Source organism: Pundamilia nyererei, unplaced genomic scaffold, assembly GCF_000239375.1.
Source record: "Pundamilia nyererei isolate P.nyererei 1_Seehausen unplaced genomic scaffold, PunNye1.0 scaffold00091, whole genome shotgun sequence".
NCBI lineage: Eukaryota > Metazoa > Chordata > Actinopteri > Cichliformes > Cichlidae > Pundamilia > Pundamilia nyererei.
The window spans coordinates 1,440,774-1,457,919 of NW_005187492.1; the positions used below are offsets into that span (position 1 = coordinate 1,440,774).

Sequence of the window (17,146 nt, forward strand, 5' to 3'; positions counted from 1 at the left end):
ACATGGAAGTCAGAGACAATACCTTCTCAACTTCACCAGGCACTAAGTTTTGAAGCAGAGCATTTCAGTGAAAGACCAGCACCTTGAGGTTGGATAATTTAAAGAGGAAGAGGCCCTGTGTGCTTTATGACATTGTCAGATGCTGCTGCTGTGATCAAAACAAACATGAATCGGCCTCAGTTTGGTAAGTGTTTCACCGAATCACATCGGCCGTCTCTCTCAATATGATGGCAAAATAATTTGTTTCATCAATTTCAGTCTGCGGTCTTAAAAAAACAAGAAGCTTTTGGATGGTTATAGAAAGGCTTGAGGCCTGAATAACATAATCCATCCAAATGCAGTTAAAGGTGATGATTCCTGCTTGTTATAGTTTGCAAGCAGAATCAAAATGTACTTTTTCAAAGGTACTGAAACTAATTAGGAGCCATAAACACACACAGCATTTTTGTGCACATGTTTTGTTTGATTTGTAATAACAGCAACTGATGCAACTGATACAAAGGGAGTCTAAGGCTTTTTATTAGTCTACTGCTAATGTTCACTAATGCTCAGCTCAACTACTCTGCGTGAAAAGATACTAAGGTACAGCGTTTACTTAAACGTTTATTGCTACTTTACGCTTCTCCTGTGAGACATACTGTACTTGTAGTCAGCTACATTTGGCAACTGCAGTCGCTTCTTAAATTAAGCATTAGTACACCACACATATAAATACTCTGCTATGCAGCATATAAAGCACTTAAAATCGACTCAAATGCGAGTCATTACATCATTAAAGACCTTTTAACGTGTTAATGACTCAACAAGATAATCATACAATGTAATATAGTTGTTAGAAGTAAAAGTACCTAAAGCTTTTTGTTGTAATTTTTAACTGGAAGCTGCTGGGGGGTGTTTGTACTTCTGAATGATTCTTACATAACAACGCATTTTATCGTGAAAATGAACAATGACTATGGCACTCTCCCTGTGCTTACCCTTAATATGCAGCCGTCTCTCGTTGACATTCTGGCGAACGACGTGGCTGATCTTATCTTATCAATATAACTGGTTTATAAGTTACTGTACGCTTGTCATATGGCGTTCACAAATTAGAGGCCAGCGCTTACCGACTTTTTCATCCCCCCAACATCACTGCAACCCGCGTCCCACTCTCGATAAGGCCTTTGGGACTCACTGCCATTGGGTGTCGCTGTGCGCGTAAAGTCTCAGCCGGCAGGTTTGGTCCGAACGGACCTCAACACAGTCTGAAGTGTCAGACAGTCTTGTTAACACGTGAGAAATTCAGTGTGTGGAAGAAGGTGAAAGAGGGGGAGACCGGGAGAGAGGGGGCTGCAAATTTACGCGGAAGAGAAGTTTTTGAGAGAGAGCTGGACACTGAGGGAACTGCGGAGATCTTATTGAGGGAATGCCGAAAAGGGGAGAAGACATACGGCCAGAGCACCAGACATGAGTCCGAGGTAAGATTGAGAAACGGGTAGAAAGGCGAGGATGGCACACAGGCAGACGTGTCAGAATGAGCAGTTTTATTGAATTACAGAGATGAGTTGATCCAATTACTGTATGCTTCCCCAGGTCTTTTCCTTTTGAGCAGATTGATGTAACCCGTACTGACAGAGACGGTAACATCTGGATTATAGCACCACCGCTCATTTGATATGCAATATTTCAGACTTAGGTTTTCTGTTGATATTTGGCAAACAACATGCAAGTTATTCAACTAAACTGGAAACGGGGTGAAAAAACGTGGTGCTGGCACAAAATAGGAAACTGTAATAGATATTAGATAAAGTTTCACGTAATTAATTTAAATACTTTATAGAGCAGCTGCAAAGGACTTCTTCAGAAAAGGGAAATACAATTTCTGTTTATCTAAAAACCGTCATCATGGCACTACCTGCGAGGGCGCACAACTTTGACTTCATTACTTATCTTAAAAATATGACATCAGAGGAAGAGCTTGATTATTTTTAAGTAGCCAAGAAAAGGCCCTCGTGTCATCGAGTTGCTAGTTTCCCTTTGTATCTCAAACTCGTACTGGTGTTTGGTTCAGTCACCAATCCGGGTCATGATCGAGGGCTTTAACTGCGCAACAGGTGTTTTACCTGAGCGGGTGAGGGAGAGCGCACGCGCGCGAGAGAGAGAATTTTAAGGTGCCCAAAGTTTATCTAACCTGCTTTAACTTTCCCTGTAACGGAGGCTAATTGTTTTCTTTAAGGCTCGTATTGTGGCAGTTTTTTGTCAGGGGAAGTCTGGAGAAAAGGACACGGACACTTTTATTTTAACCGTTTTTTTGATTTATTCAATGAAACGGCTTCAATTATACAATATCAACACATTTATTCCCTCCGTGATTTGTGATTGAACTTGATTGAATTTTGAGCTGAGTTTTGAAGAAAAAAATAAAAAATAAAATCAGCGTCGTTATGGAAGAAGTCTGACTGCTTTAAGCTCCTGACATGTTATTGATTCGCTGTCCAAGCTATTTCCGTCATTACGCTTCTGTCTAAAATTAAGGTGGGCTACCTAAGGATCATAGGTATAACACACACATATGTATACAATTGCTGCCTGTCTCTTTAAGACGATGTGTTGAGAAGTTCAAGTCGGGGTCACATGAAGTTCCTGCCCTCGATTTTACCTTTTAGTTTTATTATAGACTGACATCACACGGGGCGCTAAAACACTTAGGGCGCATAGAGGGTCCATTATCATCCCTGTGCGCGTTATTGCTCCAACTCAAAAATAGCTAAGGAAATTACTTGAAAAAAAGGGAGGAAAATGATGCTGTACAAAGCACGTATTTTTTTTTTTTTATAGGAGGGGACGAGAAAGAGGGGAGAGGAGGGACAGAGAGACAGAGAGACAGAGGGAGAGGGAGGAAAGTGGGTGGGAGGACGGACCTAAGGAGTGAAAAGAAATTCATATCAATTAATAATCATAAAAAAAAGAGCTGGCAGACGAGCTCGGAAAACTGGCATGGTTTTTTGGAGGCTGGCAGTTCAAAGCTGAAACGTCAGATATGACTCCTAGAGACTGCTGAGATGATCATTAAGGGAGACTTAGATCGGATGGCAGAAGACATCGGGCATGCAGGTAAGAGCTGATATGTACAGAGGCAAGAAGAGGGGAAGGATGACATTTCTATTAATAATGACTGAACTCTGTGCGTGCTTTCAGAAGGAAACTTCCTGGAGTCGATGAGATATTAGTGGAACTTGTTTTACAACATATGGCGTCTTTCTCTGTTTTTTAAATCCTGTTTTAATTCGGACACGGAACATTGCACATGTTCTTTATAGCGCATTTAATTCGCATTGGTTGAAACATAGAATTGTTTAATACCTTGTTCCTTACGTTATAAAAAATTGTCACGTAAAGAGGAAGCTGGTAATTTGTATATTTCTTCAAGATCACGCCAATGTAACCGGCGGTTTTCAAATAAAAATAATCTGACATGCTTCGAGTACAAAACAAGAAAAAAAATCCCTCTGTAAAATGAGATTTTAACGTGTTTTATATTGACTGATAGTGTATTTGAAAAAAACTTTAAAAACTTTAAAAACTCAGAATTAAAAATATAAATACATTTTTAAAAAGCTGTATTTAGTAAAATAAATGTCTTATAAATTTGTCAGGGATGCTGCAACAAAATCCTTAAGCAAAGTCCTCACTGGGGATCTGTCTTTATGTGTAACAACAGCAGTGCGGAGCTTAGGTGAGGACACAAGCGCAGGAGAGCGTTATATGATTTTTTTTTTTTGTGGGGGGTGATTTGCAGTGTATAAATTTCTGGTTTCCTTTGTACAAGTGGAGACTTTACACAGCTGCCCGGAAAGAGATGCTCTCTCAATGCTGCTGACAGGTCTGAAAAGGGAAAAAAGAGTTGCTATAAGAAACAGCTGTGTGATACACCTCGTAGCGCAATGAGGTGAAATCGGCCTGTTTCTGGAGATGATTTCATTTCTTTTTCTTCTTCTTCTTCTTTGGCGGAGATAAGGAGAAGCAGAGGGTAGATGAGGCGCTGCAGCGCAGAGGAGATGCATTCACTCGTGACTCGGTTTACTGCTCAGTGTGTGAAGGGCAAATTAAAACGTTAGAAACCGAGAGGTCGGGTCCTCTCGGCGACTCACGAAGGCGGGACACGACTTTTTGTTTTGCGACATGTAGTATTCCGATGTGTATGTACATGTATATTTTAACAGTGAAATCAAAGCCAACACCGAAGTTAAGAATTTACTCCTTAATAATCGCACAGGAAAACAATAATAATAACTGCATCCAAGCAAGCTGCAGAAATTATTCTCATACATATTGTCTTTGATAATTGCTTAGGGGAAAAAAGGAATATTAAAAAAAAGGAACGACTTGCTTTGAAAACTTTAGTATATCATTTAAAAAACAAGCAAACAGGTTACCTCCGTAATACTAGCATAGAAGTTTGGATTATTATAATGTCATGGTTAATATGACCATCTCGTTATCTCATTGTTAACTCAGTTACAATCTACATGAAGAAGATGTCACCCTCATGTCTTTATCAGTAGTCTATTTCTAAATTTGTGATGATTTTTAGGATTATAGAAATATAGAAATCAAACAGGAAAATGATTAACTGCCCATCCTGTTTACTGATGTGACGAAAAAAACCCCCAAACTGTCAAATATAATCACTAATCATCACTGCAAACACCCAGTCTATTCATTTTTTTTCCAAACTTCAAACTCTAAAACAGTTCGCCTCCATTGAGTCACAAAAATGACAAAATAAATTAGGTGGGCTGAAGTTGTAAAAAAGTACAGTAAAAGTCTTTGCGAAAAATTTACACTGACTTTGTATTTATTCTAAAATAAACAAGGCTATAGGAATATGGGTCCCAAATTGAAAAGAAAGAAAATAAAACATCAGCACAACGTTTTAAGCAGATGTGTGGCGTGTTTATATGACCGAGGCTGTATGCAGAGGTAGGAAGTTTAGTCTTGCTTCACCCCAAACCACAAAAGTGACAAAACAGACAAAACTTAGAAACAATGACTATTAATCTAATGCAAAAAGGTGAATGTTATTGCCATAAACTACATAACAATCATAAGAGATTTTCTAGCCTGTTCAGGGGTCTTTTAGAAGAAAGCTATCAATCTACGAGGGAGCTGTAAGCTTCCCTCAGGAAACTGCACTGTATGTGCAGTCTTGAAGAATAACATTACAGCGCATGTTTAACATAACAAAACAAGCAGTTTTTGTGGCTTATTATAGGCTTAAAATGTGTTTTCAAGTTCACGGCATGTAGCAGGTTCTCTTTAAGATGTGTTCTCTGACTAAATATTGCAATCATCGATAGCTTCCTAACAGGATGCAGCCAGCTTACACATGGCCTCAAGATCAAGCGTTTTGTATTACATCTTTTACTGTAATGTTTCACTTTTTGTCAGGGGCTATAGTAAGTCGAGAGTTTATTTAAAGGGCAAGTTGTAGCCTGTCAAACAACTCAAAGAGCAAAAGCATAGAGGTCTTTGTTGTCTTGATAGTAAACTCACAAACACTGTGCCTGTTGTTATCACAAAACATTACTAAAAAAAATTGTTAGGCTGTATCCACAGGACATTGCAGGTGCACATAGATGTTGTAATATGTCAATTAAGAAAACGATTTTTATGTACTGTGAAGAAGTATTTAATCAGAAGTCAGGATATAAAGAAGGCTTAGTTTTCTGCCAGGCTTTCTGATGAAATTCTAATGCTTAAATGTGCACTACAAACCACATACAGGAGAGAATGTACACAGTCTGTTAACATACGGTTCAGAGTAACAAGTAATCAGCTCAGTGCGATGAAGACTGCAACAGCTCAGCAAGTTATGGAAATTACTCGGTCAATTCTTCATATTTACTTAGATCTTAAACTCGTTTGATGTCATGAAAATTTCTAGTAAATTATGTCCGCTGAAAGCCGAAAAGAAGAGAAGCCGGCGGTGGATGCACTTCACATGTCAGCTGGAAACAGGATGGAGTGTGAGCCCACGTACTACCCTTACTAGAACTGTCTTTTTAAAAGATATACTTCCGATCATACAATAGTTCAGCTGTACGCGTGGAAATGACGACAGGACCTTTTAAAAAAATTCAAAATGAATTATTTTTTTAAAATGGCATTTGTTGTTAAAAACAGAAATTTCCTTTGATATTTATCGCATGATGCTTATCAGATGATCACTTGCTGGACTTGACTGTGACTTGTCATTTTCCATTTTGTGAGTGATGACATTTCTGTCTGATTTCGCAGCTCTAATGCTGAACAATCAACATTTAAAAAATGCTCAGTCTTAGCTGTGGAAGATTTTTGGAGGAAAAAATTGACACATTTTGCTCGGGAATTGTCATAATTCCTCAGTAACTCATTTGTCAGGTTTTTTTTTTTTTAAACTCATACTTCTCCATTCTTATGCTGAGTGTGTACACTTAATGAAATAAACAAGAAGTGAATGAGCTGGTGTCAGGAAGACAGCGATCAGATGGATGACACGATATTTATTTAGCTGCCTGTTTCCCATCAGTGAGACTGAGCCTTTAGGGACAGTTTGAGACGTTTAATCTTGTAAGTAAACTAGGCTCAGATGCCACTGATTGAACAATACGTGGGGTTTCATTCGTGCAGCCAATATAGTTTGTTTTAAGATTGGTGGAACAATTACTGTCGGGATTTGAGCGTGTACATGTGCATGTTTGTGCGCGTGTGTGTAGGCGCACACTGGATCTTTGAAACCTACCTCAACGTAGCGTATTGAAACACCTAATGTTGATTTACATCCCGTGCGCTCAGTGTTCCTTATATGACTGGGCAAGAAGGGGAGCTGAAATCTCGATCTTTTTTTGGATGTGTCCTTCCCCCACAGGTTTATACCTGCTCTTCGTCATATTAGCAAAACATTTGTCCCTAAGCTTTGTTTAAAACTGTGTGCAGCACTTCTGGAATACTTTATCAGGAAGCCAGCAATTACAAAATATATATTTGTGGTTCTCTCTCTTGAGCTCTTTCTCTTTTTTTGCTTGCTGCAGAGGAAGTGAATGCAAAGACTTGAATTTCTTATAATGAGAAAACCACTGCAACTGCTCACCTTTTGCAAAAGTTCACTTCTACCGAGTGGCCTTTCCGTGCACTTTCCACACATAAGTTTTGCACTTTACTGTCAAAGCTGGTCAATCTGCTTAAATAGCTGTTACGCAAATAATAAGCGAATCATAAAAGCGTAACTGTGAGCTTCCATTAAGACGTATTTAAGTATTGTTTATGTTTTAAAAGAAAATCTGACAGCGGTTAATTCATCTTAATAAGTGCATCCATATGCAAGGTCTTTTTTTTAATGGTTTACATTACTAGCCCGTTTGCTGTTAAAGCTTTTGGCACTCAAACTTCTGAAAATATACTCTGATTTAATGTAATGTGTTTATTGTAACTTTTGATAGATTGTGATTATGAAATGCATCAATAATACTTTTAGTGGTGCAGAAAATTGCACATTAATTGGCTTATTGTGACTTGAAATGATGACTGCTGCATGACGTTTTACAGATATCTGTTGTTGCAGGTGGTGGACTGAAAACAATGCTGGATGCCATGGAAGTTCCAAGTCATGCTAGGGATCTCCTCCTGCAACTCAACAGCCAACGCACCAAGGGCTTCCTGTGTGATGTTATCATCGTGGTGCAGAACGCCCTCTTCAGAGCTCACAAGAACATTCTGGCTGCCAGCAGCCTCTACTTGAAGTCTTTGGTGGTCCATGACAATCTCATCAACCTCGATCACGAGATGGTGAGTCCAGGGGTCTTCAGGGTAATTCTGGACTACATCTACACAGGCCGCCTTAGTGATGGAGACCCCACTTCTCCAAATGAACCAAATCTAGGGGCTGTCTTGGCAGCAGCCAGCTACCTTCAACTGCTTGACTTAGTGGCTTTGTGCAAAAAGAAGCTAAGAAGAAATGGCAAGTACCCTCCCCGCCCAAGTCCAGCATTTCTACCCTACTCAAAGATGGGGCCAAATAGCATGGGTTTAGGGAGTGGTGGCAGGTATAGGGTTTCTACTCCTGTCATTCAATCCTGTCCTCCAGGCGGAATTTTGAACAGCCACGGACCCCGGGCACTACCACCAGAGGAGCTTGTTCCACATCGACTAGCTGTTCATACAGGAGAGTTGTATGCTCCCACCTCCACCCAGGGCTCTCAGGTGTTCCCCTCTCTGCAGTCACCTCTGCCTTCTCAGCTTGGGCGTGCAGCCCTATCCGACAGGAACTGCTCACCCAGCTTCGGCCTTGATCTCTCTAAGAAAAGCCCCACCTCTCAGTCTCAGCTCACACCTTCTCAGACCCATCTGGGGAACACTCATAATGACGAGGAGCGAGATGGGACTCTGAGTGACCGCACAAGTCCTATCCATGGGACGAATGGCAGAGCTTTCCCCTCAGAAAAAATGGAATCAACTGACCAGGGAGGCTCCCTCACTCCGCCACCTTTTCCACCTCTCAACCAACCGATAGCCCCGCACCTTCCCCACCTGCATCGCTCAGGTTCCCAGGGGACAGACCGCTACCCATGCCCCCCAAGTCCGGACACCCCCACGGAAGGCGGAGAGGCAGGCAGAGAAATGGGCAACATCTACCGCTGGGTAAAACACGAACCGCTGTCATACACAGCTGAAGATGAAGATGAGGATGAAGATGAAGAGGAAGGGGGTGAAAATGGAGATCAGCATCATAACCATCACAAGACTGGGGAGGAGAGTGAAGGAGCAGATGACAAGAGCGGGTCAGGCACAGAAGAGACAGGCAGCAGTGAGGGTCGCCCATCCCCGACTGGACCAATGGGGAGGTTCCACATGCCGTACGAGCCGGAGAGCTTCGGGGACAATCTGTATGTGTGCATTCCCTGTGACAAAGGCTTCCCAAGCTCAGAGCAGCTCAATGCACATGTGGAGACACACACGGAAGAGGAGCTGTACGGCAACTCAGGCGGGGACATAGGAAACGGCAATAACAGCAGCAGCAAAAACATGAGCAGTAACACAAACGGTTATGGAAGCCTCAACAGCAGCAACACTCTGAACAGTTTGTCACACCTGGAGACCAAGTCGAGCCAGCTGAATCCAGCGAGCATCGGGGAGATGATTCGACCCTACCGCTGTTCCTCCTGTGACAAGTCTTACAAAGATCCAGCCACTTTGCGCCAACATGAGAAGACCCACTGGCTGACACGGCCTTACCCCTGCAGTATTTGTGGCAAGAAATTTACACAGCGCGGTACCATGACCCGCCACATGCGTAGCCACCTGGGCCTCAAACCTTTTGCCTGTGACTCCTGTGGCATGCGCTTCACCCGGCAGTACCGCCTCACTGAGCACATGCGCATTCACTCTGGTGAGAAGCCCTATGAATGTCAGGTGTGTGGGGGAAAGTTCGCTCAGCAGCGCAATCTCATCAGCCACATGAAGATGCACAGCAGTGGAGGGACTGCAGGGAGCCTGACCACAGATGGGAAACTGAAGCTGGACTTTGCAGAGGGCATTTATCCTCTGAGTAAATACACAGCAGAGCATCTTGGACTCAAACAAGAGAAGGCTAGTGAGCTTCTCATCCAAGCGCAGCAGCAACTGGTGGCTGATGCAAAGGTCATGGAGAGCCTGTATCCACTCTCCAAACTGGCCTCTGAACACCTGGGCCTCACCCACGACAAGATGGACATCCTGGGCCAATCACTGCCCCCACAGGCCCTCTCTGACGCCCGAACCATCGACCGCTACTCACCAAGTTAAGACATGTGATATCACCGATAAGTCTGTGTGCACACACAATTTGCAGTATCCTTATTCCATTCACCTCAACTCAATATCTCTGCACCTCAGACTCAGGCCATAAACAATTGGTCTGCTAATGCACACCAAAATGTGTAGACTGTAAGTGCCTTTCTATGCATCTAATGTATCCTAAAGACCTCCTTCATAAAGGAGCTTTGTGCTATTACGTGACCAAGGGACACTCACTTTAAAAAAAAAGTACAGTATTTATGTACAGTGTATGCAAAGAAACTTTTTTTCCTATGATTACAGCCATTGAGCCAAAGTGAAAAATTGAAAACCAAAATGAAAATTGTTTTATTTATTTTTTATTATGGTGGAATCCAAAGAAAACAAAAACTGTCCCTGACCCTAAACCTGTGTACTATTCAACTTTGTAAAAAAAAAGAAAAAAAAGAAAGAAAGAAAGAAAAAGCACATAAGGACAAATTTCAGGGTTTGTCCAGAACTTTTATAATATGAATAAGGCCACTCACCTGGACTTTAAAGGAATGGGAGTACATTTCGTCTGTTTTTTTCTATTATTTCATTTTTTAATTTCCTGTTTTTGGGGTACTGGACAATTTATGTATCTCGCTCTCCAGCTTCTCACCATCTTGGGAAATGACTGAATGATAAGAGCATTTTGATAGTCACCAGGGCAATATATTCCCCAATCACCATTTATTTTAAAGTAACACCACTCACCACTCTGCATATTTGTGTGGATAAAGGGCTTGTACTATATGACAGCAGTTGAATCCACCTTATGCCCAGCTTTCAACCACTTATGAGCCGAAACTTCCTGTGCAGTTCGACAACCACCCCTTTGCGCTCAGTTGTTATTGAGATGCAGCAAGCACAGCCCTGTGATCTCATAACTGGGACATGATTGCACATACCCAACTGATGACACACTAATCCCCGTTCACGGCCAGTGGAGCTTCATCTTATGGTATACATGAAGCATGGGTGTTGCCGCTGACATTGTGCAATTATTACAATTATGGATACAGTTGAGCATAGAGGCAGGGGTAAGGATGGGCTTAATGAAACAGAAATCTGTCATTTACTGTCATCAGCAGTTAAACCATTCATTGCGGTCTGATGATTAATCGTGGAGCAGCAGTAGTCAGAGGCTTTGTTGGATGCTTCTCTGTTCCACCGTCCGGCCTCTCATTTGACCTCCCTCCCCTGTAGTCTGTTGTCTGGGAGCCCCGCTACTGTTGACAGGCCAAAGTGAGTGCTCTACTCAGCCCTTTGCCTTAGAAGCACTCCAAACACCGGATGCATATACGCTCCCCCTTCACACACAGCAAGCTGCTAATCTGTCAGTGATATGAACATAAGAAGGGGTTTGTGGGTCTTCCTTGGAAGCCAGCGGGTGAGTAGCACTCCCAGCTGCTGTGCTTCAGTAATCCCTGTGAAATCTCACTTTCTCCTGGACAATTCACACTGCTCGCTGGCGTGATGTCCCATTTCATGCCTGCCATTGTACCCCTCTGATCCACTTATTAACATTAGATCCCAGCCTAGCAAATGTGTCCTGGCCTTGCCTCTCGGCCCTGCTGGTATTAAATGCGGAAACAATGAATGACTGATTTGTGTGTTGGCTGAGCAGCCTGAAAACAAAAGAGCACTTAAAGATTGTGGGTTGAAGGCACATTTTTGTTTGTAAATCTTTATTCCAAAAAAAAAAGAAGTTGCATTTTTTTTTTCTTCTTTTTTTGGGTCTTTGTCCACTTTTACTAGTCCTCAATTCAGATTAGAAATGTTTGACCACTATAGTGCCGATGCCAACCTCAGAGGGTGAATGTGAAGATTAAAGCCATAAATACACTGTGATAGACGTAGTGAATCATAAAGGCTAAAAAAAAAAAAATCATACAGTGTGCCTTACTTACTTTTCCTTTTTCTTTTTAAATGTAACGATAATTTAAGGGCTTATTCTCTGTAGCATATGATCATATCAAACATGTTGTTTCTTGTCACTTTTCTTCATTTTAATTTGAACTGAAAGCAGCGCACGTGAAATTGGTGCTTACCTCAGGACTGAACCCAGCGTGGAGATGCTAATCTTTTGTAAACTATAGATCAACAGTATCAACACACATACATGCACACACTCACCCACACTCACCTTAGTATTTTTTTTTTATTAACAGGACCGTTGTCCTGTGTTAAACCTGTGGTTAATTCTTTGTTTATCCATTTGTTGTTACAGTTTTGTTGTGGAGAGATAAGGTGGTATTAACATTTTTGTTATAGTACGTGGTATACATTTTTTCTATTTTGTCTTCTTCAATGACATTTATGTCTGACCAGTTCCATTGTTGTAACATAAGGCAAAGCCATTTATGCTTGTACCTTAAGTGCTTGTCGATATCTGAACCACAGTTTAGTAAGTATGAAGGCAGCGAGATCAATATATTACAGTAAAGTTGAGCTGACAAGCTTTGTGTTGTGAAATATCTCCCTCTCTCTCTGTGTCTCTCTCCCTCTCTTGCTCTCTCTGTGAAAGACATGATGCATCATCTGTACTTCCTTAAACAGACACGCAGTGGCTTTGCTGGTTGACTATGAAAGCTAGCCTCGTATTGTTTGGCCCCCTTTTCCTCAGAGGTTAGTGAACTTTTGACAAGAGTCAGACGGAGGTCGCTCATGCACACAAGCACACAGGAAGCCAGCTTGTTTTGTTTGGTGCTCTGCAAAAAAAGAAAAAAAGGAAAAGAACATAGCAGAAAAAATAAAAATAAAACCAGTAGAGGCTTCATCTACAAACGTGTGTGTATGTGTTCAAAACCTAAAAAACAGGCAGAGGCAGTCGTGAGAATTTCCACACTCCCCTTCACTAGTTAAAATAACATACCGCTTCCACTGTCACACCAAATCTGTATAAGAGGGAAGACCAAGATAATGCCCGAGCATTTCTGTAGGAAGCGCACTGTTTGAAATCTGCTTAATTTCATTTATGTGCGAATGTTACTGGAGGGGAGCGTTTCACGTCTTTAGAAAGGGGAAGCAGTTGCTTGTCTGTTTGTGTGTCCCTGTGCTATTTAAGCGCATGAAGGCCTGGTAATGCATGTCCTGGGAATAGGGTTGGTGTGAAGGAGAAGAGCTGAGGAGCAGGAAGTGAACTTTTGGCTGGTGTGTTGTGCTGAGCAGGATGTGCCGTGTGTTTCTACTCAGAAGCAGATAGAAAGACGGAGAACGGGGAGGGAGAGGAGCAGGGAGAGCACAGCAGGGTGGATGCGAGCCATTGTCCTAATATGAAAGCCTGTCCACACTTCTGAAACTCTCCATTCAGAAAACAAGTAGTCTGTATCTTCTCTTTTCCTTCCCCTTGTTGCTTTTTGGGAATAAATCTCTGCTCAGTATCACGGTGATGTTGCATTGAAGGCTTTCAAGGGCTGCATGGTGAGACATTTAGATGCTTTGTTAGAATTTGAGGATATTGTGGACTCAATACTTTTGGCATCCTCGTGGTTTTTTAAAATAAATTTCCCCTCTATTTGCTATATATCCATATTTTGAACATTTTTTTTAAATTTGAGGCAAGACTAAATAATAGGAAGACCCCAGTGAGTGTATTGTAGAGCCTAATTGAAAAACTTGGCAGTGTTTCCTTTGCTCTGTGGTTGTTTCACTTAGTCTAATTAGAAGAGCCTTGTTTCAATTTACTGATGTAGCCACCCACCCCATGGGGTTTATGCCCTTTGCCTTTGTTAATGTTATTTATATGACAAATAAGCCCAGCAAAACTCTTATTGCCACCACAGTGGTTTTGATGAAGATGTTTGGAGCGTAACATAATTAGGCATCTAAAGAGTTTATTAGTTAAATGAATTTTTAGAATCAAATGAGTGAATGCAAATATAAATGAATGCACTAACAAAAGCCACAAAAAAGTAGGTGTGGGTTGTTTTTGTACTTTACTTGTCATGTCATTTCCCCTTTTTTAATTTCTTTCTTTTTTTATGGCAACCATCCCAGTCCTGTAACTTTTTGTAACACTAACATTATAGAAGTTAAAAGGGCTCTGGATGATCTGCAGTAGCATCTCATGGACCAAAAAAGGATTTGGCTTTAACGTTAAAAAATGCAAAGCATTCCTTTAAGCTTTCTTCCAGTCGCAGGAGGCCAAGGTCACCTCTGTGCCGCTTGTCGGCATCACAGTCTGAAATCATACCACTGTTTGACATTTATTATATTTTGCAAGGTGTGCCAAAAAAGACTGAAGCTTTCGATAGACATCGCAGATGCACAAAACTAAACTCAGCAACAAACGTTGAGGTTTGCATCGGTGAGCTTAGCTTGTAACCATCTTTACCTTGTTAGGAAAGTCATTATCAGTGTGGGTAATCGTGAGAACGTGAGCACAAGTTACTATTGTCCTGTGTACAGTACATATTTTTCTATTTATCAGCACTTATGTTTAAATATAAGCTAGAGTCAGATATTGATATTCAAGCCTAAGCTTGTCCTTTAAATGGGAAAACTGACTCTGAAGTCAGTCAGTTCAAACGTGCCTTCGGTATAAAAAGTATGAAGTTATCCTGCAATAAATTGTACGACTGTAGCATGGGGAGGTTTCTGATGTGGCTACTTAATGCACCTGCCCATCTACATGTCTGAATGCCTTTCCCACAGTGTAGCAGGGTGAAGTACAAGGGAGATATCTGACACTTTCGAGGCTCTTTATTACAAGCAGCTGCTTTAGATTTATTTCTCTGAACTGCACTTTTCTGGAAAAATCGTTGTATTGTGATTTTTTATTGCTCTTATGATCCCCTAGAAGTCCCACAATTGCCTTTCCTCTGGCACTTTGCTTCCTTTTCTTCCTCCCTCCAGTGCAGAGCTCGGCCACACTCGTTCACCGCCCTCGTACCCTCAAAGCACAGCTTCCCTCTTCACCTCTCTCTGTGCCTTCTCTCTTCTTACACTTAACACAAACCGCTGACCCACAGCACCCGCTGCCTCCCCTCCTCTCCCATGATCCACTTACTTCCAGCTGTTTTTCATGCTGAAGAAGACAGTTGTCTAAATGTTTATGTGAAGAGCTACTTTCTTTTTCTTTAAGCCCTGATCAATTTCCAAAATGAACTTTGTGGCATGTGTTAAAATACAACAAATGACGGACCCAAAAAAACCCCGTATTTGACATCATTATTGTATTGTGATCTTCAAGCCAAGGAATGGCTTACAAAGGAGAGATTAAAGACATCTTGTTGTTGTAGAGGAAATGCAGAATAATGTGAGAGGAAATGTTCAGGGAGAATATGCTCAGAAAGATGCCAGTAAAGTAAACATGTATGAAATTGCACAATTGAGTCGGGCCTCAGCTGCACCAGCCAAGTCATGCGCTGAGATGGAGAGAACAAACAGAGAGAGGGTTGAGAGGAAAAGAAGCAGAACCAGAGAGAAAAATAGCTTGTGCTTGATAGTCTTAACCTTCAGTAAATAACAAAGGAAAGCTGGCAGCGTTGTGTGTGTCTGCTCACCACTCTTTTTCCACCCGCTTCCAATTTAATCTTATGAGGACATGTTTATTTTTCTTTTTTTTTTTTATCACTGCAGGTCAATTTCAGGTTTTTAATTTTAACGTTCATGTCAGTGTGACATTGGAAATGACACCCTCTTTCCAGGCCTAGCAATTATCCCCAAATCAGCACATGACCTACAGTAGGCTCTTTGTAGCGAAATAGTGAAGGGGCTTCTGTCTGTCCATATCCTCCTGCATCTGTTTTGTTTGGATCTCTTTTTCTCTCTCTACCTTGACCACATACAAAGTCCACTGAGTGGACCTTGGCTTTAATTGCTTAGTTTACAGTGCACAACTTCTGCTCCAGAAGTTTAAATCTGAAGACAAACAGAGAGCTAGGACAAAACAAGCAGGAATTTGGTGCAGTGAAAGTCAGCCGGGGGAGAATATTCGATTGTATATCTCTCTAACACACTCCTGCTCACGCACACATAAACACACAGCTGGATGGCAGACTGCTGCTCCAGATTAGGTCAGATTTAATTAGCTTGCTCTGCTCCGTTTGGAGTGTCGCTTCTTGTAGAAAAACCCATTTTTAAAGAAAGGCGATTCCACTGACGGCTTTCACCCGTCACACGCTGAAACCTGTGCCAAAATGTTACAGAGCCTCAGGGTCCTCACACACACTTACGTACACAAAGGCACAAGCATCTATTTTGGTTTTGGAAAATCGGTAAGGAGAAGTGTAAAAATGATGGATTATGATCTAATGAAGACCACTTTGACATTTTGAGGTGGTTGTGCCCGACTGTGGTTCAGGGACAAATATGTTATGCAGGAACACAGGCTGCCACGTAGACAATTGTAGCTGTGAATAAATGGAAAAATGCATGGCAGAATACATGCATCACAAATTTACAATGGAAATTAGATTTTTTTTTTTTTTTTTTTTTTAGTAGACGACAGGATCATATTTCAGCAGGCATGAACCAGGCGTGCCAGAAGCATCAGCAGCGTCCGGTGTTTTTGTTACATGGTTTTACCTTTTATACCAAAATGACAAGTAAAAGCAATACACTTAAACCAAAACAGTATTTTCTCTTTGTGCATTCTGCGTATTTCAGTGTCTATATTGATCTTACTTTGCTTTAGTGAAATGAATGTATTTATTGCATGTCAAAAGTTTTATAGGTAATTTCTTTTGTGTAAATTCTTATTGTGGGTTTTTATCATTTTATTTGATTATGGTGTCTCGATAAAATGTTGATAAGGCTTTTATTTTTTTTAAAAGCCAATGTGAAAAATGTCTTTTCTTGTTTGTTTGTTACTATACTCGAAATCAACTTGGCAATAAAATGAATTGCATAACGGATTTACACGGACGTTTGTCAAGTTATTTAATTAATTTGCACATCCAAATCAAATAGTCCAGTAAATGATCACATTTGTATTTTTATTAATTTAATTACCCTTGATTACTGCAGTGCAAAATCTCTCATAACAAAACTTGTTGTAGACCACTGCAATGATTTGTGTTTTTGGAAAATTTATTTTGCATGAAATGAGTTTTACATTAAAAGAAAGAATGGGACATAAGACCACAGCGGAGACCATTTCACAGCAATGATGACCGCAAAAATGAACGACTTCTGTTCATTTTCCTACAACACGCTGGCCTTCAGGTCTGTATTCTCCCACATGGAGACATGTGAGTGCCTCATTTAAGACAGAGAATTTCAAATGAATCTCATACATCACACACAGTCCACATGCAACAATGAACAGATCCATTACTCTGTCAGCAGGAGCAAAGCCAGCCAGGCAGGCACACACACACAC

General features: G+C 41.2%; 1 protein-coding gene across 4 annotated transcripts; it reads left to right on the forward strand.

Annotated features, from left to right (window-relative positions):
* Positions 1–1,212: 1,212 nt before the first annotated feature.
* hic1 (hypermethylated in cancer 1) lies at positions 1,213–11,707 on the forward strand. 4 transcript variants are annotated; one of them, XM_005739366.1, is made up of 2 exons: positions 1,213–1,460; positions 7,570–11,707. In XM_005739366.1, exon 2 carries the CDS (start codon positions 7,603–7,605, stop codon positions 9,802–9,804), a length of 2,202 nt encoding a protein of 733 aa, XP_005739423.1. In that variant the 5' UTR covers positions 1,213–1,460; positions 7,570–7,602; the 3' UTR covers positions 9,805–11,707. The 4 variants fall into 4 exon arrangements, with proteins under 4 accessions (XP_005739423.1, XP_005739422.1, XP_005739421.1 ...); XM_005739365.1 differs by having other exon boundaries at positions 1,402–1,460; positions 7,586–11,707; XM_005739364.2 differs by lacking the exon at positions 1,213–1,460 and adding an exon at positions 2,867–3,096.
* The last annotated feature ends 5,439 nt before the right edge of the window (positions 11,708–17,146 follow it).

What these genes read in the sequence shown, in the direction of transcription:
- hic1 (XM_005739363.1), top strand. Translation starts at nt 3,045, where the DNA reads ATGATCATTAAGGGAGACTTAGATCGGATGGCAGAAGACATCGGGCAT. An exon ending in AGAAGACATCGGGCATGCAG is followed by an intron (nt 3,097 to 7,585) that starts GTAAGAGCTGAT and finishes CTGTTGTTGCAG; the next exon opens with GTGGTGGACTGAAAACAATG.